The sequence below is a fragment of the Frieseomelitta varia genome, unplaced genomic scaffold (genome assembly GCF_011392965.1).
Source record: "Frieseomelitta varia isolate USP_RPSP 00005682 unplaced genomic scaffold, Fvar_1.2 scaffold_387, whole genome shotgun sequence".
In the NCBI taxonomy this organism is placed as follows: Eukaryota; Metazoa; Arthropoda; class Insecta; order Hymenoptera; family Apidae; genus Frieseomelitta; species Frieseomelitta varia.
In genome coordinates this window covers 1-17,246 of record NW_025110131.1, presented here as the reverse complement: position 1 = coordinate 17,246, position 17,246 = coordinate 1, and the positions used below count along the sequence as shown (strand labels likewise).

Below are 17,246 nucleotides of genomic sequence, written 5' to 3'. Positions count from 1 at the left end.
AACGATAACGGTAGACATTTATCCGCGAGAGACAACGAATAATATCTCATCGAATAAAATCCGTTATTCACGAATAAATCTGGGGGACCATTGCTCGTTATTATTCACTCGTTAATCCAAATCAAGTCTGCCCAATGTCTGACTGGGGACGAAAAATCGTTCTGCTAAACTCAGCCTCACGCAACGAATTGTTTAACACTTTGTAAAATACGTGTTAACAATCGTCTCAGCTTGGTTAATCGAATTTAGTCTTAAGTGCATGTTAAATCAAATGTACTTATTTTGGCCTAATCAACAAATCTAGCAATATTCAAAACAAGTCCCCTTTGCTATTAATTCTATACTTCTTGCTACGACTGAAATCGGAGACTCGTGTTTATCAATCGACTAAAATTTTTATTTCAACAAGCATCCGAATAAATCAGTATTTTTACTCGAATAATATTCAATTATCGGTTTCCCGGATTCGTACCAATTTTCTACTAATTGTCATTTCCGCATTGATGATCGTTGCGTGCTAATTATCATTTTCACCGCCATCGTGGAACTTTGGATCGGCACGAGAAAGCTTGCCTTGACAATGGCTCGAACAACTTTACCTCTACGAGCACGACACACTTCCGAGTGTCGGAATCTCCAGATCTACGTTCCTCGCGCCTTCGCGAAATCGAAACGAAATCGACGCCGGCGAAATGCTCGATCGATCGGTCGTCTGAGAAAACGGAGGGGGAGAAGGCCATCGTCGTTTGCCTTTCCCCTGTGTCTTTTCGGATCTCAGGGGGTTGTTCGAGCCGACGTCCAGCCAACGTCCGACAAAGTCGCGCGTTTGATTTATCCTTCGCTGTCTCGTTTGATCCGCAGTACCAAAGGGGGAAAAGTTATTTAGCGAAAGAGAGGATGAAGGAAGAAAAGGGGGTTGCCACCGCGGAGGAAGAAGCGTTTACGCGAACGTGTAAGGAGCGTGTACGTTTAGATTCTGGCCTAGGTTGACCAAGCCACCTAGAGAAGCGAGAGATGGGGGTAGAGTAGGCGCCCCTGCTGATCAGGGGTGTCAGTTGGGGTGGAGGAAGAGGGTGGAAACGCATGCGCTCCCTTTAGCCGGTACGCTGGGGCAGGGATGCTCGGCTGCCGGTGTGACAGAGACGCGAGAGGGAGCGAGAGAGACTTGGAACGAACGGAGAAGGATAGAGATAACGACAGGCTGCGGAGAACGAGAGAGATAACGACAGGATCCAAAGGGCAAAAGAGAGATGGCGACGACTCGAAACTGACAAGGACGAGTGGCGTTGGCGTTGGAGAGAGAGAGAGAGAGAGAGAGAGAGAGAGAGAGGGTCTGCCGCGTCTAGGCAGCTCGAGATTCTCTACTCCCACCCAGCTCTCCTCTTCCTTGCTCGTTTTCTCTCTCTCCTCTTTCAGTGTTCGTTCGAACACGGCCCGGTACGGTTCTCTCGCCCCGTGCTCGAAGGATCATCTTCGTGATGGGAGCTCGCTGCCGCGGTGGTATCGGCAGGTTCCCTCGGTAGCCGATTCCCACGACCCACCGATGTCACACAGCTCGTCAGGGTGACACACGCGCGCCCGGTTCTTGGATCGTTCTTGGTTCTCGTTCACGCTCGGATAACTGACACGTAACACGCTACTCGCGTACGCCACGCACGTACGCAAATACACACACACACACACACACACACACACACACACACACACACACACACACACACACACACATACACACGCGCGCGCACACACATACACACACACGCACGCACACGAACACAAACACAAACACAAACACATAACAGACACACACATGTAACAGGTACACATACACATATACACACACACGCGCGCGCGCGCAAAATCGTCCGTAGTTTCCGGGTTCGAGGTAATAGCAACAAACACGAAAACGAAGGAAGAAAGAGGGTGAAGTGCGTGAAGTCTCATAGGCGGTGTGCGAGATCCCGAAGAGGGAGTTAAGTGCACGCGAAGAAGGAAGAGGAAGAGAAAGACTCCAGAAAGCACCCTGTCGTCGTATCGATGGGGAAACGGTGGTGAGAATTTTCACCGGGGAGAAAGGAGAAGACGCGGGATAGAAAGGAGAGGATCGCCAGGCTACCGGCGATTTGGAATCGGCCGATTGAAATCAAACCGCCGGTGAGATTCGACGAGATCGATCGACTGCCGGGTTGTTTATCGGTCGACAGGGAGAGACAAGATTTCGAGTGTTGGTCCGACAGAGAAAGAGAGGGGAGAATCCTCCCCTCGCGAGAGAGAATCGTAGAGAAAGATGCCGGGAAATTATTCGGCACGGTGCGAGCCCGGTCTAATGGTGCCAGTATGGAAACCGGAGGAGAACCTCTATCTCTCGGACATGATCTTCCGCGGTTTCGTCTACTTCCTGCTGCTGTTGTACCTGTTCATCGGCGTCTCGATAATCAGCGATCGTTTCATGGCGGCGATCGAGGTGATCACCTCGAAGGAGAAGGAGCTGGTCGTCCGCCGGCAGGGTAAGGAGCCGCAGATCGTGGTGGTGCGAGTGTGGAACGAGACGGTGGCGAATTTAACGCTGATGGCGCTGGGCAGCAGCGCGCCGGAGATCCTGCTGTCGATCATCGAGATCTGGGCGAAGAACTTCCAGGCCGGTGAACTCGGGCCGGGAACGATCGTAGGATCGGCCGCGTACAACCTCTTCGTCATCATATCGCTGTGCGTGTTCGTGATACCGAACGGCGAGACGAGGAAGATCAAGCACCTGAGGGTGTTCTTCGTCACAGCGACGTGGAGCATATTCGCGTACGTATGGCTGTACGTGATACTGGAGGTCTCGAGCCCGGGCGAGCTCGAGGTCTGGGAAGGTATACTCACGTTCTCCTTCTTCCCGGCCACGGTGCTCACCGCCTACGTGGCCGATCGACGGCTGCTCATCTACAAGTACCTGCACAAGGGCTACAGGATGAACAAGAGAGGAGTGATCGTGCAGGCGGAGGCCGGCGACTCGGACGGCGGGGTGGAGCTGGAGATCAAGCCCCAGCAGGACAACTTCCACAGCATGACCGACGCCGACACGCCCGAGGCGAAAGAGTTCGAGCAGACCAGGAGGGACTACATTAAAACACTGCGGGAGCTGAGGAAGAAGCACCCGACCCTGCCGCTGGAGCAGCTGGAGGTGATGGCCCATGAGGAGGTGCTCGGCAAGGGGCCGAAAAGCAGGGCGTTCTACAGGGTGCAAGCCACCAGGAAGATGGTCGGCGCCGGGAATCTCAGCAAGAAGATCAGCGAGAGGGCGCAGAGCGACCTGAGCGAGGTGAAGGCCGAGCTGCAACGGCAGGAGGCCGAGAGCATCGACATCGACAACGTGAACGCGATGAGGATCTTCTTCGAGCCTGGCCACTACACCGTCATGGAGAACATCGGCACGTTCGAGGTGGGAGTGACAAGGGTTGGCGGCGATCTGACCAAACCGTGCACCGTCGACTATTGCACCGAGGACGGCTCGGCCGAGGCTGGCTCCGACTACATCAGCGCCAAGGGCACCCTCACCTTCGACCCCGGCGAGACCAAGAAGACCATCAAGCTATCCGTCATCGACGACGAACTGTTCGAGGAGGACGAGCACTTCTACGTCAGGTAATTCTTACTTTCAAATACCCTCGACTCGACTCGATTTAAGATCCGTTTAAAACGTAACACGAGGTCGCTTGTTTCCCACCCGCTAATATCGCGTAACAACGAGTTTCACCAACTTGGCAAGTACGAACTCGCGTTGGGTTAATGCAAACTATGGGAAGTCGCAAAGAGCTCGAAGCCCGTCGTCGATATTAAATGTCTTGTTATTATTCCGACGAAGGGAAAATTAACCACTTGCGCTGGCAACTGATTGCGGACCATAACGAGTGACCAGACCATATAATACAATAATTCGTCGCTTTCTTTTTGAACTCGTCGGTATGATATCGCTGGATAGAAATGATTGGGAAGTAACAAATTTGTTTTGCCTGAGTTAAGTATACTTAAATATACTTAAAACTGAGGGAATGTTGCAATTTTGGGACCAAAAGTTCTCGACTTGCGTGGCACGTTATTCCAGCGCAAGAGGTTAACCATTTGCAACTGATTGCGGACCATAACGAGTGACCAACACCATATATACAATAATTCGTCGCTTTCTTTTTGAAGTCGTCGGTATCATATCGTTGGATAAAAATTATTGGGAAGTAAGAAATTTATTATGTTTTGCCTGGGTTAAGTATATTTAAATATACTTAAAACTGAGAAAATGTTGCAATTTTGGGACGAAAAGTTCTCGACTTGCGTGGCACGTCATTCCAGCGCAAGAGGTTAAGGTTCGCCGCTTGCGCTGGCAACTGATTGCGGACCATAACGAGTGACCAATCCATATAATACAATAATTCGTCGCTTTCTTTTTGAACTCGTCGGTATGATATCGCTGGACAGAAATTATTGGGAAGTAAGAAATTTATTATGCTTTGCCTGGGTTAAGTATACTTAAATATACTTAAAACTCAGGAAATGTTGCAATTTTGGGACGAAAAGTTCTCGACTTGCGTGGCACGTTATTCCAGCGCAAGAGGTTAACCACTTGCTTTGGCAACCGATTGCGGACCATAACGAGTGACCAAACCATATAATACAATAATTCGTCGCTTTCTTTTTGAATTCGTCGGTATCATATCGTTGGATAGAAATTATTGGGAAGTAAATTTATTATTTGTCTTGCCTGAGTTAAGTATACTTAAATGTACTTAAAACTGAGAAAATATTATAATTTTGGAACAAAAAATCCTCGACGTGAGAAGAGGTTAAGATCAACCACTTGCGCTGGCAACCGATTGCGGACCATAATGAGTGACCAAACCATATAATACAATAATTCGTCGCTTTCTTTTTGAACTCGTCGGTATGATATCGCTAGATAGAAATGATTGGGAAGTAACAAATTTGTTTTGCCTGGGTATACTTAAATATACTTAAAACTGAGGGAATGTTGCAATTTTGGGACCAAAAGTTCTCGACTTGCGTGGCACGTTATTCCAGCGCAAGAAGTTAACCACTTGCTTTGGCAACCGATTGCGGACCATAACGAGTGACCAAACCATATAATACAATAATTCGTCGCTTTCTTTTTGAACTCGTCGGTATCATATCGTTGGATAGAAATTATTGGGAAGTAAGAAATTTATTATTTGTCTTGCCTGAATTAAGTATACTTAAATGTACTTAAAACTGAGAAAATGTTGCAATTTTGGGACGAAAAGTTCTCGACGTGCGTGGCACGTCATTCCAGCGCAAGAGGTTAACAAATGGAGAATATTGACGCGTGGTTTCAGTAGATATCGTCGATGCTGATGTGTTTCGTTAAATTCGAAGGAGGAAGGAAGGGACAATTCCGATGACGGATGCAGGGACGTCGATATATGGCAAACGAGCGGCCAAGATATTCGAGTAGAAAAGATCAAGGACATGTGGGGATCGGAGCCCCTAGTTTTATTGCCACGGTCAATAACGACGCGGAAACTCGAACGAGCGTGTCTTTGTGGCGCGCGTTGATGGTCTATTATGGTTTCGAAACGAATTTAAGGTCTGAAAATCGCGTCGAGCTTTCGCCAGATGATTCTATCGCGGGAGTATGCGATAAAAGATGCAAGTGAAGCTTTGGCAAACGTGCGAGATGTTTGGAAACGATCGGGCGACCACGTGTCTGACCTCTTGGAACTCGCGTACTCTCCAATTATAGCAAGGTAGGATTGTTTTAGTCGCATCGACACACGGCTGTTTCAGTGGCTCACGGAAGCATAGTTAAATTAATATTCCGGCACTAAATATTCAAACGGGCATAGTATCAGGTAGAAGCTAAGCGTTTTTATAGCTCGGAGCTTCTACTTTCGATGTATGTCCTTCAATTTATTTTAGAGTGTTTCTACGTCACAGAGTAAACATGCTTTTCTTCTCGAAAATCCTGCAAATTGTCACGGCATTGAATTATTTTTCTCGCGACTGAATCTACGATGAATTGAAAGAAGCCTCCTATTTACTTCCTAAAATTTGATGTACATACGATTTCTTCTCGCTATTTTATCGAACGAATACAGACGAAAAATATTGCGATTTCTTGAATTTTCGTCGTGTACTTAATATTAATTTAATATTGTAAATGTTATAATATATAATATTTAATATTAATTTAATATTATAAATATTATAGAGTATTATAATATATTCAGTATTAATAATATTTATAGTTCAATAAAATGGCAAAAGAAAAATCGTAAATTTGAAGATCGAATTCTCTTATTTACAATGGTTTCTTAAAAATTTGATATACGATTTCTTCTCGCCATTTTATCAAACGAAAAATATTGCGATTTCTTGAATTTTCGTCGTGGACGCCTAATATTTAAACTTCGGCAAAATGGCGAAAGAAAAAGAATCGTAAAAATCGTCGAGTCTCGAGGGATCGCTGTAAAGAGGAAGTTTCAATCTTCAAACACACGCTAGATTCAGTCACAAAAAAAGTTTGTTCAATATTTTTTTATACCATGATAATTCATAGCACGTTTGAGAGCAAAAGTGTCTTTACTACATGACGTAAATATACCTCGGAAAGTACCTTTGCAAAGTACGTAAGCTTCAAAACTGACTCGCGTTCATCCATGTTACAAGAGTTTACTTTACCAAATTGCAACAGTTTAAATATTCAACTGTTTATCGGTTTAAATAATAATTAATTAACGCGATATCGACTGTATACGAGCGCTTATCGACGATTAAATTTGTCCGTGTTCAATCGTTTTAAATGGTTTAACGTTGTCGAGAAATGCGTGCGAGAAGATTTCAAGGTTACGAATATGATACTTGACGAGGGCGGGGCAAGGACGAGCGCAGCGCAGGAAGCCTGAAACGTCGTCGTTCGACGTTCGACGATGAATTGTCCCCAACCGCTGAATGCGTTCGTTCGAAACTCAAAGAGACGAGGGAACCGATGGAACAATGGGGGACGCATCGTCGTTTCTCTGTCAAACACGGTCGGACCTTGAAAAATCCGCGTGCCATGAACCGGAGAAATATTACAAAATGTGTTCATTGTTTCCGCGGAACCTGTACTGGAAAATGTTTCCCCTCTTTTTTTCTCTCTCTCGATGAAACTGGGTCGAGGTCGGGGAATAATATCCAACGAGAATCCAGATAAATAAAAGGAACTCGGTTGCACATTGTTTTAAGAACGATCGGGGGACTAACCATCGCCGAGATTGCTCGAACGTTCCTTTTGTCCCTGCGACTCGGGGATTAGGGGATTAGACCGGTTCCCTTGGTCCTGGAACATCGATCGAGACACGAGTCTCAGAGTATATTCTTTTGGCTCTCGCGTGAATAGGATACTCTTATATACGAAATTTTTCTACGAAACATCCCGACGATTTGGGAAGTTTTGTACGTTTGAAGAAAACGATTGTTCTTCGTACTTTTCATTCGACTTTCTTTCCATTCTCCAGGAAATTTTACACAACTCAGGAAACGCGAATACTCGGCAACAAGGGAAACTCCACTCTTCCATTACGGAAGCATAAATACGAAATCATCTGAGTGTGAGTCGAAATGAAAAATATCAAACCGATGTCAAACCAACGCAGTGTCTCTACGCAGTCCATCTTGTTCTTATTACAAATTAATAAAAAAAAAAAGAAAAAAAAAATTAAAAAACGTAACGTTCTAACGAAAGTAAGTTCTGGGAAATGGGTTTCAAAGACTTGGAGAGACTCGGTCGTTTCGCAAGGTGACGGCGGCTTCTCGTTCTTCGGTCAAAGGGACGAGACTCGATTAGCGCGCGTTCGCGGAAGAGCGAACCAGGACGCCTCGGTTCCCCTTTGAAAAACAGGAAGCGGATCCGATCCGCCAGACGCAGAGAGGAGCGGACGTCTGCCGGCCGAGCCGCGATAACAAATTGATAATAGTCGGGGAGCGCATCTTTCAATTAAGCCACGGGCCGGATGGTACGCGCAATTTCATTACCGCTTAAACTGCGCGCGGACAAAAGGGAATTGGCCGCTCGTTCGCGGCTTCGTCGACGCGGACACTCGTCCCTCCGTCGATTAACATCGATTCGTCGATTGAACGAACGGCCTTCGAGCGGGAACTCGAAGAGACTCGCGAGAATCCTCGAGATCGTTCGCCATTTTGGAGATCGCCGCGGTTTCTCCACTTCGAGAAAAAGATCCGTTTAGATCCTCTCGGGAAGATTTTCGTAACGAGACACTCGTTTCCGCGCCTCTCTCGCGAATACTTGGCTCTTTGTGATCCGACGAGAGAACCTTCACGAAGCGAAGACAGATACTCGAGACAAGTGGCAGCTAGTTGGATTAAGAGCGGCGAAAATTTCTCTCTCCTTTCGAAGCCGCTTGAAGCACAGCTGATGAACATTTTTTTCTTTTTTTTTTTTTTTTTTTGATTCGTCGAGCGACGATAACGAGTCGAATGTCTCGCGGAAGGCGCATCTATTCGATGCACGAGTGGCGAACTGGCGGCCCGTGCCCCTACTCCTTTGTTCGATAGGGGGCGCTCCCCTCCACTGCATCGATCTGCTCGCTTTAGCTTCAGCTGGTGGAAGTTGAAAGAAGCGGCTGCGGCAGGGAAGAATGCACAGAGCGGAAACTAATTTCGTTGGTGGGGGAGGGCGAAACGGTAGACTGACGGGAGTGAGTAAGCAGAAGTTCACCGCCTCTGTTCTAAACTTGATGTCGAAACTTGATGGCTTACGAATAGGGGATCAGCCCCCCTCCTTACCTACTTTGTTCCGTTGTCTGTTTCTCCTCCCCACCGCATTCTGTAACCAAAATTAAAAATACCTTTTAAATAAAACGCGATAAAGCGACGTAAGAGATCGCGAATTACCTAGTCGTAAATTATGGAAAGCTGAATTATGAAGAGAGAGAGAGTAGAGTGAAGAAAATAAAAACTTCCGTTTGTCAAAGTTTGGAGAATCAAATCAAATGTAGCGAGCTTTAAAGAGAAGACTTCAATCTTCAAGATTATGGCGAGAAATCGTGAAAAATATTTTTTGGACGCTTCTGGTTCAAATTTGTTACGACTTTCGACAACGAAATGCTGCACGACGCAGAAACATAATCTTTGGGAAAGGTTGGTAATCGTTCAAGGTTGGCAAAGCTTTAACCACTTGCGCTGGTATAACGAGTGACCAAATAATCGTATACAATGATTCGTCGCTTTCTTTTTGAACTCGCCGGTACGATATCGCTGGACAGAAATTGTTGAGCTATACTTAAATATATTTCAAACAGAAAATATTGCAATTTGTGCGAATTAATGTATAACAAATAGTAATATTAATAATAATAAATGTATAACGATAATTAATATAATATATAATTCGAAATTATCGAGTATACTTTTGTTCTGTACAAATAATGATTAATACAAAGAATATTTCCGCAGTTGGAAAGATATCTGTTGAAAAGGGTACGAATAGATCGCGTTCTTTTCTATCTTTCTCGTTACGATGACCTTGGCCAACGATACGAGTACGTTCGTTTCACGTGGATCAATCCAACATGCATTCTAAATAATATCTCGCAAACAATGCGGTTAACAAAAACAGTTATATTTCTCTGGATCCAAGTCAATCGGTTTCAACATCTGGCACGCAAAACTTCGTCCGAGTTTCCCGCTCGATCTCGATATCGAAGCGTTTTCCCATTCTCCAAGCGTCGAAGCGTTAGAGGCAAGGTTTCGCGATTATTATTCCCGTCGTTCACGGAAACAAGATGTAAGAACTAAAGACGAATTAAAGAAACCCGACAAACGCCGGTGGGGGATCGAAATCGGCCTAGATCACGCCGGCGTAGCTCACATCAGCCAGCGAGAAAGAAACTCGTCGATTTTCGAGGAATCTCTCCAGTCGCGCCGCGCGATAATCTCGCTCGATCTGTTCGGCGACACGCGCGAACTTCCCTCGCGAGATTCGAAGTTCGTGTCGCGCGACGAGATGCAAGGCCTCTGATAACGGTGAGAGAAAAGAAAAGAAAAAAAAAAAAAAAAGGATCCAACCAGTCGACGCTTTTGTTTCGTTTCGCGGAACGAGGGGGTTTCGATCGTTAAAAGGAAGGTTCAGGTCGCGGATAGAGAACAATTTCAACGAGTATCGCGAATTCGTAGTCGTTTGGATGCCATGAAGAGACGATGAAGCGCGAAGAAACGCGACACGCCGAGCCTCCTCGTGCCACCTCGAATCGTCGCGGGGGCAATCTCGTTCCGAGTTATTTCGGGTCTCGCCTTATCTGGCCGGTTCCCGCCGGAGAAGTTTGCTCCGGGAGGGAAAGCAATTAGCTTAGACGAGCCGCTTTGATCGACGGAAGCGTTCCATTGCGCGTTCTGTGGCTCGCAGATGCGTCACGATGACGAATGCTCGAGAGCTGGCGAGACAGCCAGCCCGAAACTAACTCTGATAAATCGAGTCCGAGTTACCATACATATTTACGTATTACTTACTTGTATTATTTACTATTATATTTTATATTTATGTATTACTCATGTATTATTTACTATTATATTTTATATTTATGTATTACTCATGTATTATTTACTATTATATTTTATATTTATGTATTACTCATGTATTATTTACTATTATATTTTATATTTATGTATTACTCATGTATTATTTACTATTATATTTTATATTTATGTATTACTCATGTATTATTTACTATTATATTTTATATTTATGTATTACTCATGTATTATTTACTATTATATTTTATATTTATGTATTACTTATGTATTATTTACTATTATATTTTATGTTTATGTATTACTTATGTATTACTTACTACTATATTTTATATATTTATGTGTTATTTACGTATCGTTTTGTTCAGAAGGTCGCCGTTTCTATTAGATTTACAAAATTATATGTATTATTAATTATTGCAGTTAGTATTTACTATATCCATTATATTTCACTGTATTTATTGTCTTATTTTTTTATTGTCTTTATTTATTTCATTTTATTCATTATATTCCAAAATTCTTTATATTTACTATATTTATATTTATAGGCTGTATATATTTATTTATTTATTTATTTGTTTATTTGTACATATATTTATTATTTAGCTGGTATACTAGTTACATTGTTATATTAGTATAATTGTTTGTATTTACTATATCTATTATATTTCATTACACTTACAGATACTATATACATTTATTTCATTTTATTCATTATACTTCCAAAATTATGTATATTTATTATATTTTTTTTATAATTCTTTATATTTATATTATTTAGTTAATATATTACTAATATTATTATATTAGTTAGTAATATTGTTATATTACTAATGTTATTATATTAGTTAGTAATATTGTTATATTACTAATGTTATATTAGTTAGTAATATTGTTATATTACTAATATTGTTATATTAGTTATAATTGTTTGTATCTACTACATCTATTATATTTCATTACATTTGTAGATATTATATATATTTATTATATTTTTTTATAATTCTTTATATTTATATTATTTAGTTAGCATATTACATTATTATATTAGTTAGTATAATTGTTTGTATCTACTGCATCTATTACATTTCATTACATTTGCACTATATATATTTATTATCTTATTTCATTTTATTCGTTATATTTCCACAATTGTGCATACTCGTAAAATTATTTTATCTGTTATATTTCACTATTTTTTATAATTTCATTGTATTTCCAAAACAGAGATTAAATATTCCAATCAAATGTTGCATTTAAACAAGGACACTCGCCTCACCCCTTATTCTATACACTTCACTTTTATTCATTTAAGGTTAATCATCGCTACCGTTCGTCCCATTTAAAATTTCTTCCCATTTAAAATTTTCGGCGCTGCTGCAACCATGTCGCTAATACAAACGGTGATAATATTGGTTACAGATTGAGCAACGCGTCGCAGCCGGCCATGCTGGTGTCGCCCAGTTTGGCGACTGTGATGATCCTCGACGACGATCACAGCGGCGTGTTCGGCTTTCCCGAAAGGGACGTCGAGCTGGTGGAGAGCGTCGGTCAGTATCCTCTGCGAATTGTGAGATACAGCGGCGCCAGGGGACGCGTGGTCGTCCCCTATCGCACCATCGAGGGCACGGCCAAGCCTGGAAAGCAATACATTCACACCGAGGGCTCGCTCACCTTCGAGGACAATCAAACCGAGTAAGTCTCCCTCGATTAACTGTTAATTTCCATTTCTCTGGTAACATCGAGTTGTACAACATCGGCGCCGTGTGAAAATTAGGAAAACCTCTGAACCACAATGAACTTTTAGAAATTTTTACCAAATTATATAATTAGCCATTCTTTCTTTTTTTTTTTTTTTATTCTACTTTAAGCACGTCGAGCTGGCTTTAGTTCGAAAGTGATATGAAGTAATCGTTCTTGGTTGTGGCCGTGATTTCTCGGTTCTAACGTCTCTACGAACAATATATGTCAGAGTTTGCGTTTGGAATGTTGGAAATTAAAGCGAGATCGAGACATCAACCCTTTCATTTGATAACGTTTTGTTATACGAGGACAATTATTTTATTGCTTCCATATTATTAATATTGTTATATTAGTTATAATTGTTTGTATCTACTACATCTGTTATATTTCATTACATTTGTAGATATTATATATATTTATTATATTTTTTTATAATTCTTTATATTTATATTATTTAGTTAGTATATTACATTGTGGCTGTAAAAAAGAAAGGAAATGGCAAACGTTATGGCAGTTTCAACAAAATTTGTGTTTATGTATTAATTGAATTGCAGAGGATTTACGAATTTACAACGAAAGAAAGTATGAAAATGAATTTCGTAGGTTGAAAGAATTAATACGCAATCTAATAAGAGGAGCTGGTACTATGAACTTGTGTGAAATGAAAACACGTGACATACGACGTTTTTCCAAACAGTGGGTGAGAAGATTATTGGCAAAAGAGTATACTATAGTTCCTTGATAATATCTTTATGAAAACAAAAATGATATAGTAACAAAATCTGTAAAATCTCGATAAATAGATCATTACGTACGAAAGCAATGTGCACAGTAACAATTTCCAATAATAATAATACAGGAAATATAAAAATTCTACAGTTAGAAATGTATCTGCATTTAACGGCGGAGTTGTTATTAGAAAAAATGACAGGCCATCCTTTTGTAAATATTGGAATGTTATTGAACGATAACACTTGTCTTTCAACTATTAAAAATATTTGATATTCTGTTCAAATGCGTGATAGAGCTGTAATTTATTTAATTTAATTTTAATTCACCTTTTAGTTCTCCAATTTTTACATTACTTGTATTATTATTGTACAACTCATTGGAAATTGCACATATTGCTACATATTTATGGAAACAGATTTTGTTAATATATCATTTGTTTTCACAAAAATATTGCTAGATATATCAATAGTTGTGCGATCTATTGTAATTACCATTATGCTACAGTTCGTCGCAACGGACTGTAGCATAATGTATATTATAGGCATAAATTAATTAATAAACTAATGAATTTTATCACCACGAGCGTGATTATATACATATGTCATCGTCTTACAGAAATAATTACCTGATGAAAATGTAGATATGGAAAAATTGATCGACTGAGAGGTTAAGAATCGTAACAAGGTTAGGTATCGTATATTTATAGGCAATTTATTGAGCAAAATAGCTATTATGCAGCTGATTCGAGGATGTGACAGAAAACTAGGGGTGAATTTAATATGAAAATGAAAATTAACTCTCTCTCAATATTGATATGGAAAAATTGATCAATCGAGAGGTTAAGAATCGTAACAAGGTTAGGTATCGTATATTTACAGGCAATTGATTGAGCAAGATAGCTATTATGCGGCTGACTGGGGGATGTGACTGAAAATTAGGGGTGAATTTAAAATGAAAATGAAAATTAACTCTCTCTCAACATCGATATGGAAAAATTGATCGATTGAGAGGTTAAGAATCGTAACAAGGTTAGGTATCGTATATTTATAGACAATTGATTGAGCAAAATAGCTATTATGCGGCTGACTCGAGGATGTGACAGAAAACTAGGGGTAAATTAACTCTCTCTCAATATCGATATGGAAAAATTGATCGATTGAGAGGTTAAGAATCGTAACAAGGTATATTTATAGGCAATTGATTGAGCAAAATAGCTATTATGTATCTTACTCGAGAATGTGACTGAAAATTAATGGTAAAATGAAAATGAAAATGAAAATTAACTCTCTCTTAATATCGATATGGAAAGATTGATCGATTGAGAGATGAAGAACTTGGAGGATCACTAACAAGGTTAGGTACTGCATATTTATAGGTAATTGATTATACAAGATAGCTGAAACTCGTATGAAGCGTATGATGGGGTGGATTTCGAACGCAACGAAAGCCATGGACGTGAGGAGAGATTTATCGGCGACCTTAATTGGTTTCTCATTGACAATGAGCAGCACCGTTCCGTGAACAGCTTTGAGATTAGATAATTCGTGGGGACGATGGCCAGTTATCGAGCCACTCGTTTTTACTCGTCGAGTGAGCGGTGTGTTTTGAGGCGACGAACGATGGGGGCCGACAGCCCCCGATAGCCAAGCATGAAAATTTATTCTTAACCTTAATCGAATTTTCAACGGTCACCATCGAACGTCGTGCATTTCATTATACATACACACACTCTCTCTCTCTCTCTCTCTCTCTCTCTCTCTCTCTCTCTCTCTCTCTCTCTCTCTTTCTCTCTCGAGGCTATATCAAGTCGATTCTACTCTTCGAACCGAGCGGATCAATTATATGTATTCACTTTGTGGATCGAATTTACTTTGTTTCCACAAAATGAGGTGGCTTTTTAATTTCTTTAAGAGAACTTTTGTATTTTGTAGATAATTATTGGGAAAGGAAATCACGTATTTATATATATATAAATATATTATATATAAGTACTTAGTATATTATATATATATAATATATATATAAACCCTTATATATAATATATTATATATAAATTATATTATATATAAACACTTATATATATATATATAAGTATATAAGTATATATATATGTTTATATGTATATATGTATATATGGAGGATTCGATCAGTGTAAGTCACTTTCCATTAAATGACTTGTGTCGTACAAATCATTTCCATTGTTAAAATCTTCGGTCAAGTCTTTAGTAATGATTATAATATAGTAATTATTATAATGATTATGATAATATAATGATACATGATGATTATAATATTGTAATGATTATGATAATATAATGATACATGATGATATAATATAATCATTGTGAAGATTTTGACGATAAAAAACTGTACAAATATATACATTCATTGTTAAAATGCTTAGTCAAAGATTTATAATATTGCTTTTTAGTAGTTATATTATAGTAATGATTTAATGTCATGAATTAATATGTGTAATTTAATGATTAAATTGCAGTGGTTACGAACGTTTTGACAATAAAGCAATGTTTGCATCGTTAAAATCTTTAGTCAAGTCTAGTCATAATATTGTAATGATTATAACAATAAAATCATATACAATAGTATACAATCACTATAAGGCGAGGAGATTACACAAACTACCTTCAAAAATTATATATATAAAAATAATATAAAAATAAAATAAAAAGATTACAAGGCACAAAAGGCCAAAAATTATATATAAAAAAATTACATTACACAAAATGCCTTCAAAAATTATATATAAAAAGAATTACAAGGCACAAAAGGTCAAAAATTATATATAAAAAAATTACAAGGCACAAAAGATCAAAAATTATAAATATGAAAATAATATATAAAAAAATTACAAGGCACAAAAGGCCAAAAATTATATATAAAAAAATTACATTACACAAAATGCCTTCAAAAATTATATATAAAAAGAATTACAAGGCACAAAAAGTCAAAAATTATATATGTAAAAATAATATATAAAAAAATTACAAGGCACAAAACGCCAAAAATTATAAATATGAAAATAATATATAAAAAAATTACAAGGCACATAAGGTCAAAAATTATATATATAAAAATAATATTATAAAAAAATTACAAGGCACGAAAGGCCAAAAATTATATATAGAAAAGTTACATTACGCAAAAATTAGAAGAGAGTGAAAACCAGCATTCGTGACAGTTAATAACAATCATATCGAGATCCTTGAATCTCCAAGAACTACTATGTCTGTAACTACAACCGAGAGGACAAACTCGCGAAAGGAATACAATTGGCGTTCGAACGAGGATCGATAATCGGTGCACGGCGGAAAAGTACAATAAGCCGGTGTACAATCGAGAACCGTCAACGAATATTATGCATCCGGCTACGGGCCCGCGATTAATGGAATTTAAAGCTGGCTGACTGGTTCGATCGAATAAATTAAACGGTTGCTGCTCAGCGAGGGCTGATGTGAACATGACACGCCGATGCACAGAATTCGAAGGAGGAGCGCGGCTGCTTCGTCGCGTGTAAATCGTGGCGATCGGCCGTTATGGCCTCCGGTTCGACAATTATCAATCGTCGAGCGTACAATTAGAGCGTAGGAGGTTGCCGCTTTCGCGATCACGCTCACGCGATCCGTTTTCCCAAGAGTGCGACTATAACGACCGATCGTCACGATTTACACGCGAGGTTCGCGAAAAGCACCTCGCGAGCAATTCGTTTTGATTTGAGAAGTAGCTGCAAAAAGGAGCAGCTCTACTTTCCCAGTAATTTTCGCCGAAACGGAGATCTAGTCGTTCTTTGAAATATTCTATGGCGGCCAAAAGTTCTCTTTTTATCCATTCCTTTTTTTTTTTTTTTTTAAATAAAATATCAAGGCGTAAGAAAAAATTGATTCTGTTAATCTTAAATTAAACTTAGGTTCAAACCAGACGCTTGAAAAATTATTTCTTTCGAGCGCCGACGGTCAGAGCGTTCGGAAATTAATAAAAAGGTAAATTAATGGAAAAATTACGGACTTGTTTCGGTAGGAAGTGACTTTTGACCCACCTTGTACGATCGATATTCGTGACAATGTACTTTTAAACGCTGCCGTGTTTAATTCGCGTTAGATCGAGTCACTAGCAGCGCAAAAGTAGTTTATCCTTGTTCAAAATCAGGCGGCGAAAATATTCTTCTTTACAGATTTCATTTAATACCATGAGTATTAAAAGAAACAGATTAA

At 39.8% G+C, this 17,246-nt stretch overlaps 1 protein-coding gene across 1 annotated transcript; it reads left to right on the top strand.

The window, feature by feature from the left end:
- Positions 1-1,809: 1,809 nt before the first annotated feature.
- On the top strand, positions 1,810-12,241 carry LOC122531327 (sodium/calcium exchanger 3). Its single transcript, XM_043659146.1, has 2 exons — positions 1,810-3,627; positions 11,965-12,241. The coding sequence occupies exons 1-2, from the start codon at positions 2,288-2,290 to the stop codon at positions 12,239-12,241; spliced, it is 1,617 nt and encodes a 538-aa protein (XP_043515081.1). The 5' UTR covers positions 1,810-2,287.
- The last annotated feature ends 5,005 nt before the right edge of the window (positions 12,242-17,246 follow it).

Excerpts from the sequence above, each read along its gene's own strand:
- LOC122531327 (XM_043659146.1), top strand. The coding sequence starts at position 2,288 with ATGCCGGGAAATTATTCGGCACGGTGCGAGCCCGGTCTAATGGTGCCA. Across the intron at positions 3,628-11,964 it reads GACGAGCACTTCTACGTCAG|ATTGAGCAACGCGTCGCAGC; the intron begins GTAATTCTTACT and ends TATTGGTTACAG.